A 12,442-nucleotide genomic window follows, 5' to 3' on the forward strand; every position below is an offset into this window, starting at 1 on the left:
AAAAAAAAAAACCCACAGCCTGAAAAAGTTTGAAAGTCCCTATTGCAGATGGTTTGGGGGGAACTTGTGGTTACGCATTATCAGCTCACATAACCATCTCTTCCTTCCATAGAAGGACCTACTTATCAGTGAGATCCCAAGCACTAAAGCCCCACCGTGCTCCAAGAACAAGTGTGTGGAGCAGCTAGCTGCAGAGGAGATCTGCCAGAAATACCAGGATGCCAAAGCTGGGCACCTTCCAGAGAACTGTGCTGTAGACTTTGCCACAGCTGTCTACCTCTGCCTGCAGAAAAAACCCCCCAACCTGACCCAGGTAAGATTGAGTTTCCTCCCCAGTCATGCTTTTAACCAACTGAATAAATGAGCTGGTTGAGGCAAGCAGGGCGCTTCATCCATTATATTATTTAATCCTCACAATAACTCTGTGAGTCAGAAAGGGCAAATTTCATTTTTACACATATGGAAACTGAGGTTAGGGAGACTGAACAACTTGTCCAGAGCTGGGACTAAGAGCCTGGTCTTCTGACTTCCGAAGCCATGGCTCTTTTCACTGTATCACCTGCATTCTCCTTTATAAAGAAGAGCTGACTGGAGAACGTATCTCCTCCCCCACAGGTGCGTGCTACTGTGGCAGAGTTAGATGGACAGATCAGAAATCATCAGAGTCTCCTCAACCCTGGAAGCAACTTGGAATTGAAGAGGGCATCAGTGAACACACCAGAAGAAACCGATGACGTTGACCATCTTAGCACAGAAGTTCCTTCTTCAGATGACCATGACAAGAATGGACTCTGGGCAGGGGCAGGATCCTCATCACCCCAACAAGGGTACAGGGAAGGAAGGTATCTGACCAATGGGGCAGAGGCTGATTCTTCAATGTGTCCTGGTCCTTCACATCCTCAAGATGGTAAGAACATGGGAATTTTATTCTCTCCTTCCCCATCTCAGAATCACACACTTTCCCTGGCACGCCCCCAATTACCTCTGGCAGCTGCTGCCTAGTATTCTATTAGGGGGTTACATAATTTCTAAATTGTTCCCAAGAGGTCAAGAGTTGGGTCTTTAGGCAGTAAAAATGGTGAGGTTGAAGAAGCTTGTCTTTAGTCTTTCTTCATTTTCATTTAGATGCCTTAATTTTTTTTTCAAATTCCCTTCCCTGCACATGTATCCAGGGCTCTGTGGGCATTCACCTACTACAGAACCATTCTCTGGTCCTTTTTTCTTCTCCCTTCCCAACTATGAAAGATTCTTTGACCCATTACCATCAGGCCCTTCTAGGTAATTCGTGATTTAGGTAGGGGTGTGGGTGGGACACTAGCAACTAGAGCAATTAGAAACTGTCCAGGTACAGGGAACCATCTAGGTGGAGGCATCTCATTCCACTTTTGGACAGATTTAATTGTTAAGACATTTTTTCCTTCTATCCAGATGAAATCTACCTCTCTCTTCAACTTTTACCCAAGCCTCCTAATTCTGCCCTCTGGGAGCATGAAGAATAAGATCTTAAGTCATTGAAAATTTTTGAGTGGGGAGGGAGTGGAAGGAGGGAGGAGTGACTTAATTAGTGAACCTAAAAATGTGGATTTCCTTCCCCCTTTTTTTTGCTCCTACTTATATTAATTTTTCCTTGATGTTAGCAACAGAAGATTCTTGGGAAGTTGAAGTCAATGATGCCAAGAAGAAATTGATGGAAAATATTTTGCTCTATGAAGAAGAAAAGTTAAACAGTGAGGAGCTATTTGGATCTTTTAAGCCATAAATTAGGTGGAGGAAATACCTAACTAACATGGGAAAAATGAAGTCAAAGCAAGAGACAAGATGGAAACTTACCAGTTCTTTGTGGATAAAGACTTTCAGATCATAAGAGTGGATGAGATAAAGCCTCTACTTTTATAGACATAAAAATCTACCTGATCTATTAGCCTTCCACAATCTGAAGTCTGAGCTTTGAGCTTCAGACCTGAGATAAAGGAAATAAATACTTGAAGGAGCCCTAGAAAGGAGAAGGAAACTATGAAATACATTATCAAGCCTTTGGAATAGTTCTCTGTATGAAAGAACACTGTTCAGTTCACTGAGTTTGACTGTCACCAAGCAGTATGCCTCTTGGTGAGTCAGAAGTCCAGAGTTTATCTTGGAAGCCTCAAAAACAGCCCTGAACTTGATCTAAAGAGACTTCCTCGAGCACTTGAGCAGAACAACTGACTGAGCATCCCCCTGATTTTGGAACATTCAGGACTCGCTGAACTTTGCATTCAAGCTAGGCAAAACCAATCATACTGCCTTTTAAGTTTGTGTTAGAATTCAGACACTGGCCCTGGTCAGCAAGACACCTGATCCCATGTGCATGGGAGGTGTGAACACTTCAGGCAATTAGGGGCAGTATTACATTAAAGGTGTGAACACTTTAGCCCCTCATATTAATTGAGAGATGTGAACACTTTAGGGCTCCACCTATTATATAGGAGGTGTCTACACTTTAACTCCCCTCCTATCACATGGGAGGTGTGAACAGTTTAGAGCCCAGTCTCTTTTGCTGAAAATGAACCAAATATTTATCATTTGCCATTAGCTTTACTTGTACAACCGTATTATCCCTCTACCTCTGCCCTCAAGGGACATCAGTGGTACAAAGGAAGGAAAATGCATTTTCCTTTCTTTTTCTAAGCTACACATTCTAATAAAGAATTTTTATTTTGAGAATAATATTTGTTGTTCAGATTTAGTCAGAGGCCCTGGGTTTGAGGGCTAGCTCTTACTACGTAAGGACCTTAAAGAAGTCACTGACTCTATCCTGAGTCTCAGTTTCTTTATTTGAAAAATGAAGGAGTGAGAGTTGCTACTTTCTAAGGTCTTGTCCAAATCTGGCATCCTAGGATTCTAATTTATTGTTTTTAGCAACATTTTGATACAGAAGACCCTGAGAGGCAATGGGGTGTGGTGGAGAGGGGGCTAACCTTGAAATCAGGAAGGTCTTATCTCATTCAAGTCAGGCCCCTGACACAGATGAGCTGTTGACCACAAGGAAACCATTTAACTTCTCAGCACCCTAAATATTTCTCTAAGACAGTGGTCTCCAAGTTGTTTTGATTACATACCCCTGTCAGCAAAAATTTTTGAGCTCCTCCGTATATTTGTATTTATTTATAAATTGCATACATGTATAACTGTTATTATATTATGTGGAGTATAAAATATATACTAACATGACACAGAAAGAGAGGGTTGTACATGAAATGGTGAATCTCTATTATATAGAGCTTGCTTTTCCTTCTAAGGCTATAATAAATCCAACATGTAGCTTTCAAAGATGTCCTCCTTGTCTACATTCCTTTTGGCCTTACTTATGTTCTTTTCTATGCATTCTTCAACAAAACAAAAACAAAAAAAAAACCTCCAGTGACCCTCTTTTCTTTCTTTTTTTTGGGGGGCAGGCAAATATTTTGTTGGTTTCCTCATTTCCCACCTCTCCCCAAAACTGAAAAGCAAAACATAAAATTCTTAGAATAATGTTCAGCTAGAAAATTTCCATCTATTTTTTGTTATTTGTTTTGTTTTGTTTTTGTAAACTACCTGGAAAGTGTTGAACCTATATATTTTTAATAGGTTGCAGAATTCTCTTTCTAAGCATGTGTATAGGAGAGTTTTTCAAGGTGATATAGTCATTTTTTGGCAACAAAGTCACTTGAAAATGGAAACCTTTTCAAACTTTTGTTTTCAAAATGCTCTCTCCAGGGAATGAGCGAATCTTATTCTCATCAGATTTGGCTTAAGGAAGGAATACCATACACACTCAAGTGGGTATGGAAGTCTATCTTACCCTACAGGAAAATAGGGGGGAAGGGGATAAGAGAGCAGAGAGATGATAGAGGGGAGGGCAGGTTGGGGGAGTTGGTAATCAGAAGCAAGAATTTCTAAGGAGGGGCAGGGTCAAAAGATAGAATAGAATAAATGGGGGGAGTGGGATAGGATGAAAGTAAATACTGTTTTTCACAACATGACTACTATGGAAGTGTTTTGCATGACTGCACGTGTATAACCTGTATCGAGTTGTTTGCCTTCTCAATAAGGGCGGGTGGGGAGGGAGGAAGGGGGAAAATTTGGAACCTGAAGTTTTAAAAACAAATGTTAAAAATTGTTTTCACATGCAACTGGGAAATAAGATATACAGGCAATGGGGTATAGAAATCTATCCTGACCTATAGGAAAATAGAAGGGAAAGGGGATAAGAAAAGGGGGGAAGATAGAAGGGAGAGCAGATTAGGGGAAGTGGTATTCAGAATGCATGCCATCTTGGGGTTGGGGGAGGGAAGAGATGAGGAGAAAATTTGGAACTCAAAATCTTGTGGAAGTGAATGTTGAAAACTAAAAATAAATAAATTAATAAAATCTGAAAAAAAAGAAGAAAAGAAAAGAAAAATTGGCCTAACCCCTAAGGGTGGGGTATTAGGATATCACTCCCACCACAAATCCCTAAGCAAGTAATTTAAAAATATTTCAAAATTAAAAATGCTGTCTCCAGAATAAGAGTTTCTTTGAAAAAGTAGTTACTTTTTTACCCCATGATGAAATGTTACTTTTAACTTGAAGGTAGGTTGTTTACTTTTTGAAAGTATCTATAGGTGACACACTACTGACAACCAGTAGTTAAGTGCAATAGGTGAACAAATATAGGACTTTTGTGTTTTTTGAAAAAGAAAAATACCTAATTCATCTTTAAGTTTGTTGATTCTTTGCTATAAGAAAATCATTGAACCTCTGTGTGGAACAAAAGATTTTCATGGTCAGGTGTTGTCTTGTCAGATGAGAAAATCAAGAAAATCTGATTCTCTTTTGTAATTGATTCTATTTGGTATCACCCCAAATATGTTATAAAATTGCCTAAGCCATGTTTCTTTGTCTCTGAGTTAAGTTCAGAAGATTAGCTTTCCTCTATGAGTTAAGTTGTCCCATAAATCACCTTAATTCAAAGAAATATATTGCCTGGCTCCCCATGTACAATTAACAGAGATATGTTATCTTCCTAACAAGCTTGCAAGATGCATGTGGGTACCAGGAAGTCTGTTATCTCTGCAATGTTGTCTATCCTTCAAGAAAGTCTGGACTGTTATCCATGCAAGTGGACACCACCAATGAGCTTTCCATAGCAACCGGATGTAAGGAGAGGCTGTTGCTAGCCCTGCATTCCAGACTTCCATCCAATCACATTGTTTTCCATCTTCAGACTTTGTAACCAATCATATTGTTTGATGCTTCCTATTCTTTGTTCTCTTGTATTTCTCAAAACAAGATGAAGGCTGGTAAGCCTTACCTTGTGGTCTTTTGACTGACTGAGGAGTCAAGAGACCCTTTTTATTGACAATTGCTAGACTTACCAGTAAATTGAATGTGCTTGGAACTTTGCACCAAAGTTTACCTTAATTTCAATTGCAACAGTTGGCGACCATGAAGGGATACAAGGGGGCGGGGTGGTCCCTGAAATAACCCTACAGGGAAAAACCCTAAGAGCTCACTGGTGTAATTTGCCATCTGAGGCTTTTTTCCATGAAGGACTACAACCAGGGATCTGACCCTCCTGACCCCAATCTCTTCTAAGCCAGGTAAGTCCCATACTGTTGGGGAAGCCACAGCTATGTTTGTTTGTCTTCCTATCAGTGTTTAAATGTGATACACTGGCAATAGGTGGAATAGAAGACCCAAGAAATCCCCCTAAGGGATTGACACCTCTTCAGGCAATACTGAATGCTTGGAGAATTTTATTTTTCAAAGGGAACTCCTGGTTCTTGCAAGAGGGTTAGGAGGGTTACTGAACTCTTGAAGGAATATTTCCTCCTTCATAGGAGGGCTCCTGGTTCAAGCCAGGAGAAGGAAATATCATTTTGGTTGGGGAGGCCTGATGACAGGGAATCTTCCCAGTTGTTAATTGGGGGTGACTAAAATTAGAGCAAAGATATGTGTGTGTGTGTATCTCCCAGAATTTGACCTAAATAAAGGACTTTCCTTTGTGAATTCTAATTTTATTTAGTATCTTTGTGTCATCTTGTTATATTATCTATGTTTGTTAGTCAAAGTAACTTTTTCTTGGGGTTTGGTTATTGGAATTTTTTTTTCCTTCAGAAAGAACAAATCAATCTCTCTCTCTCTCTCTCTCTGTCTCTCTCTATCCCCTCCTGACTCCATCTAAGGCAGACAAGAGAAACACAGACAAGTGGGACGGGGATCTTTTCCCCAATTTACAGAGATTTATGACATTGTAAACTAATTAGAAACTGAGTTTATGACTAAAATGTAGGTTCTCTACTGTGAATTTCTAAAATGTGGCTTTAATGTTTTTATAAATGCTGAAATGTTTTTAGTGAGTTTTAGCTCTCCATAGAATTTTTTTTTAAAAAGGAGAATTAAAAATTTATGAAAGTTACAAGGAAAATAACACTTACATTTCTTATTACTCTTTGCCTGGAAAGTGACAGATTTATTGTTTTGCAGCTAAGAGAAGAAGGTAATTTCACTTATTAGAAAGAAGCTAGTTTGAAAATAGTGTCAATGAAGTTTCAAAGTGAAGAAAAAAAAGGTTGCAGCTTACATTTTAAATAGATATGGCACTTGGGAACTACCTGCTTATTATTAACTCTTTCCTGTTCCCTCTAAAAAGAGAAAAGTTTGTGTAAATCAGGGAACAACCAAAAATAAATGTTTTATTAGAACATCTAATTAGATTAGATTAGATCAATTTAGAAAGAAATTTTTGAATTGGTGTGTGTTTGGCAATTAGAAATTTTGCTATAAATTATATTAGACTCTGATTAGGGTATAGATATTAATTAGAGTAGATTTTGAACACCTTGTCAAGAAGAAAATGAGACTCCTAATCATTTTTATAATAGATTATGATAGCTACTCAATATCACATGACCATAGATTAAATGAAGTGAAGTAAGTTTGGGCTATATTTCAAATCAAGTTTACAATTTGAATTTTAAGATTGTCTTTTTTTCTCACAGAAACAGAAAAGTTTGATTAAATCAAGGAGCAACTTGAAAATAAGTAAAATTAAATTGAAATGGAGATTTCAAGAGGCAACAAGGGAGTAGAAATGTCTTTTGGGTACTCAGTGGTTTAACTTCCAAAACCTTATATAACAGAAATGTTTGGCTAAATTAGCAGTCACCAAAAGATATTGGAATAAAACATGTGTTTGGCAACAGTATTGCACTTAACTGGGGTTGTGTAGAATTTTTTTTTTGTGTGCCAAATTATAAAGGAGAAATTCAGTGGCATGAAGATGAGTTTTATAGATAATATGGGATATGAAAGAGATGAAGCAGATCAGAATATGAAAGGAGAACAAGAAAGTCCCAGTTTTGCAGGGCTTTAATCAAAGTCCACTGGAGGTAGGTATAGAGAAAGGAAGAGAGGATGTTTGATTAAGTAAAAAGGGGTTTGGAATTTTATGAAGAGAGGTTTGAGAAAGGTTTTTGATCTGTTGGGATACGGATATGAGAAATATTATTTCATTATTCTTTGTGATATGGAAACTATGGTAATGTATTAGCAACATGGAATTATTTGAAGATAGTATACTATAATTCTGTCCTTAAAGAGCCATAAGAAGAGTATATTTTAGTAGTTATGTGAAGAATATAAAATCCTTGTGGACCCTAAAAGAGGGGGATGAGAATACAAGTCTGCCACTTTTAAATCTTTGGCAGCTCTTTGTGCTGTTTATCCTTCCTTCTGGAAGAGGACTAATGACATCAGCAGGGTAATGTCTTGACCTGCAAGTGAATTGGATCTAAGTGAGGCAAAGCTGTGCAAAGTCATCAGCCACTCTCTCCTCCAGAGTCATCAGAGTCCAGTGGCTGGACATAAGTCAAGATGGCTGGTGATGGCCTAGGATGCAGTGGGAGACCTTGGCCTTTTTACACTATAAAAAATAGTCAATAATGAAAACCTAACAATATAGCCTCTTTTTTTTTTGCCCCAAATTATTTACTTTAATACTATGATTCACATTTTGTTCATGTGGATATTTCTTAGTAGATAAGCCACAAATAAGTTGTCTTGAAGCCAGCCCTGGTGATAAGCGTTCCTAAACATGGTGGGGTTGGTTTTCAGGGATATCTATCATTGGACCTACATATCCCCTTGAATAACATGGTAGTCAAATTAAAAAAAAAAAGTAATAGTATTAGAAGAGAAAGTAAATATAATATTAACTGAGGACTTCAACATTCCATGATATAAAAATATAATAAATGTAGCAAAAAGATGCACAGAACTGAATGGCTTATTTAACAAGCTAGAATGAACATATTTGAAGAGAAGTAAATGGAAGAAGGAAAGACTTTTTCCCTAAAAAAGCAGATGGATCAATTCCTCCAGATTCAATTTGATTCAACAAATGTTAAGTACTTTATAAGAATACTTAAAACATACTCATGAAGTGCTTTCAGATCACAAAGTGTTTTCCTCACAGTATCATTGTGCATTGTAAAAACTGATGGATTTGGTATCAGAAGACTTGGGCTGAAATCTTAGCTCTGTCACTTACTGCCTCTGTGATGTGGGCAAATCATTTGGCTTTTCTGGAGTTTGGTTTCCTGTAAAATGAGGAGGTTGGATCAGATGACCTCTAAATTATGGCTCTAAATCTTTGATCCTACAATCCTATGAATCCTGGGAGATTGGTATGCAAGTATCACCATCTCTATTTTATTGATAATGAGGGGTGTTCTTCTTTTACATCCAGTGGATGCTTACACTTTCCACTTAGTGCCCTGGGGATGATTTATTTAAAGCTTAGAATTTTTGGCTACTGTCTTGAGTTTCCCTAAATGAAGGAGTAGAATGGCATGGATGTTCAATATGAATCAGGTATGGGGCAGGTATTTATTTTTTACACACAAAAGAAACTAAACACAAAACACTCATAAACATGCATTGGCAGAAAGAACAGATTTCAGTAACTTAACTTATAACTATTCGGTTTTCATGGCACTAGTTTCTGTTGTTATTTCTCCTACCAGTCTCCTTTATTGTTTTTTTCATCCAAGTCATGCCTACTAATTGTAGGTGTACCCTAAGGCCCTATCCTGGGCCTTCTTCTTTTTTCTCTCCATAGAGTGAGTCTGAGATTTCTGTGAATCACATTGGCTAATCCATTATACTGATAAATCTTGCATATTATGTGAATTTATGTGTCTGCTGCTGGTGCAACGAATGTCAACAAATACTAGAGTCCCTTGGTATTCACTTGGTAAAGTTCCCTTTCTGATAAAAAAAAAATCTAAATACTGTACCCCCTCTTGGGAGTGATTGCAAGGTACAGACTGTATGTAAAACCAGACAGAAGGAATTTCCTGTTCAACTGATATTTATATAACTGAGAGATCTGCCTCTCTGAAGGCTGGGAGGGAATGACTTGATGGTGCTACAATTAATACAGAAATCCAGAGAAGGGAAGAGAAAGAACTTAACATACAACACACAAGTAGTTGCAATGAGGGCTTCATGAATGTTACTTCTTACAAACGGAGGGAAACAACAAGGTTTTCCACTGGCCAAAATACATCATCAAAGCTAGGGGATTCCATATTTTACTGGAAGCCTTCCCTAAACCCTCTTAATTCTAATGCCTTCGCTCTATGAGTTATTTCCTATATATCCTGTTTATAGCTTGCTTTGTATATATTGGAGTGTATGTTGTGTTCCCCATTAGATTATAAGCTCTTTAACAGCAGAGACTGTCTTTTGCATCTTTTTGTATCTCCAGTGCTTATTGAAGTGCCAGGCACTTGGTAGGTGTTTAATAAATCTTGATGATTCATTGACTGATGTTTCCTTGCACCAGCAACAGACATAAATTCAGACCAAAAACAAACAAACAAACAAACAAAAACTGGTCTATTTGCTCAACCTAAAACAGTGGAAAGAGAACTAGCTTTGAGGTTGGAATATCTGGGTTCAGATCTCACCTCTGATGCATACGTGACTTTAGGCAAATTACTGAACCTCAGTTTCCTCTTCTGTAAAATGAGACAGATTGAATTAAATGGCCTCTGAGGTCCTTTCCATCATTCAATTGAAACTGCTTTCCAAAGTTACCAATGATTTCTTAATTGTTGATTCTATGGATCTTTTCTCAGTCCTTCTTGACCCCTCTGCAGAATTTGGTCCTGTCGACCACCCTTTTCTACTGGGTACACTCTCCAGTACAGGTTTTCACGGCACTAGTTTCTGTTGTTATTTCTCCTACCAGTCTTCTTTGTTGTTGTTGGGTTTTTTTTTTTTCCATCTAAGTCATGCCTACTAATTGTGGGTGTACCCTAAGGCCCTATCCCGGGCCTTCTTTTTTTTTCTCTCCGTATTATCTCACTTAGTGATCTCATCAGCTCCCAAGGCTTCCTTGATCATTTCTTTGCAGCTGACTCACACAGGTCTATTATTTTAGTTTCTTTCCTGAGTTCCAGTAATGGAATATAATTGCATTACATTTATATTTCACAGTTTGTTTAGCCAAATTTGTTAGCCACTCTCTCCTGAGTTTTTGGCTACCATGAAAAGAGCTGCTACACATATTTTGTAGGTTTAGATCCTTTTCCTCCTTCATTGTGGGAGAGGGGGTAATGGGCCTAATTGGTTTTCCCTATTTCAAGGTCTCTCTCCCCCTCCAATTCATTCCTCACAGTTTGCAAAGTGATTTTCCTAAAGTACAGGTTTCATCAAGTCACTCCCTGCTCAATGAATCCCAGGGGCTTCCTTTTAACCTCTCTGATCAAATATAAGCTCCTCTCCTAGGCATGTAAAGTTCTTCATCACCTAGCTTCTTTCTACCTTTCCAGTATTCTTATACTTTATTCCCTTCCATGCATGGTACAGTCCACTGTATGCTATTCCTTATACTCAATGAATGATTCATTTCTAATCTCTGTACCTTTGGGCACCTCTGTACTAATGCCTGAAATACTCTCTTTGGTCACCTCTGTCTCTTAGCATTACTGTTTTCCTTTAAGACTCAGCTCAAATGCAACTTTTTACAGAAGGTTTTCCCATCTCCCTCTATCCCTCCAGCTGCTAGTGTTTTCCCCTCTAAGGCTACCTTGTATATACTCTGTATGTATCCTGTATTTATGTTCATGTTGTCTCTCCTATTAGAATGCAAGCTCCTTGAGGGCAGGGACTGTTTTAGCATTTTCTTTGTATCCCCTGCACTTTGCACAGTGCCTGACACACAGTAAATACTATGTGTTTATTGCTTGATTGTGGGTTTACCAACCATTCTATGAACTATAATTCTCACGCAGAGAATATTGGTGAAACCACATATAAACCCATTTTCACTGGTTTCATAAGAAGCAGAAGACTAATGAGGGAAGGGAAGGGCAATAGAAGGCAAAGGTCTTCAACCCTGGGCTGAGGCCTGTCTTTAGAAAGCCCCTGTCAAAATGTACATTAAATTTAACAAGCAATGATTAAGTGCACCTTGTTAGATGCTAGGAGGTAAGATTAGCATTAGGAGTTAATAAGTGAAGTAGTTTGGCACATAATTAGAGGAACTAGGTAAACCCTTCTCCTCCTACTGCCTCCAAGCAAGGTGTGAATCTTCCAGACAAGGTGTAAATTATCTTTGGAATGTTACCATCCTTTGTTTTGATACTGATTGGAAAAGGAGTAAATAAAAATGCGAACACACCTTGGGAATGAGAGTTCATATACCTGAGCTGTCTGGAGAAGTTCAGGGACTTGGAGACCCAGACCCAGGAGAGGAGCACCAAAAGGTAAGCAAAATTATTCCAGCAGGGACCCATTTGCTCATGGAAGCAATCGACATCTATTTCTTCTCTGGAATTGTGAATCACTTGGACTAGTATAGGCCCTAAGGGAAGGTGGGACCCAAAGGAAGTGGTCTGCTTGATTCGGAAAGGAGGTCGGGAATGAGGATATGTTGAAGGAGCCAGAGAATCTGAACAGGAACAGAACAGAAAATTCCCCAAATTTCAAGGGGGTAGCAGAAGTTGAGGGAAGAGTGAAAGGAGGGGCGTTCCCTCGGGTAACAGGTAGAGGGATTAGATTGCAGGGAGTGGGAAGAAGAGCAGAGGATTAGATGAAGGGCATTATGTTGCAGTGAGGACTGTATTTGAGACTCAAGACCTAGGTTCAAAGCCCAACTCTGCAGCTCCCTAGTCCTGTGACCCAGGTCGTCCTTTCACTTACTTGGGTCTTGTTTCCCCTCTTCGTAAATTTAGGGGGTTTCTTTCTAGAATATAAGCTCTTTGAGGACAGAGACGTCTATTTCATCTTTGGAGCTACAGTACATAGCAGGTACTTCATAAATGCTTGTTGGAGTGGGGCAGATGACATTGCTGGCCAGCTGGGAGGGTGTCTTTCCAGAAGGCAGCACAGAGGGCTGGGGCTGGGGCTGGGGGTGGGGCAGGTGATGCTG

General features: G+C 38.9%; 1 protein-coding gene across 2 annotated transcripts in view; it reads left to right on the top strand.

The window, feature by feature from the left end:
* The window catches only part of IRAK2 (interleukin 1 receptor associated kinase 2), a 55,252-nt gene extending 51,878 nt beyond the window's left edge, over window positions 1-3,374 (top strand). Inside the window, exons 11-13 of one of the 2 annotated variants that reach the window (XM_027863782.1) lie at window positions 113-313; window positions 616-907; window positions 1,638-3,370. In XM_027863782.1, the coding sequence (XP_027719583.1) occupies window positions 113-313; window positions 616-907; window positions 1,638-1,759 (615 nt within the window). In that variant the 3' untranslated portion in view covers window positions 1,760-3,370. Of the gene's footprint in view, window positions 1-112; window positions 314-615; window positions 908-1,637 lie in introns of both variants that reach the window. The other variant, XM_027863781.1, reaches the window with a different exon arrangement.
* The last annotated feature ends 9,068 nt before the right edge of the window (window positions 3,375-12,442 follow it).

This window comes from Vombatus ursinus, unplaced genomic scaffold (assembly GCF_900497805.2).
Source record: "Vombatus ursinus unplaced genomic scaffold, bare-nosed wombat genome assembly UNPS02014773.1, whole genome shotgun sequence".
NCBI classification, from domain to species: Eukaryota; Metazoa; Chordata; class Mammalia; order Diprotodontia; family Vombatidae; genus Vombatus; species Vombatus ursinus.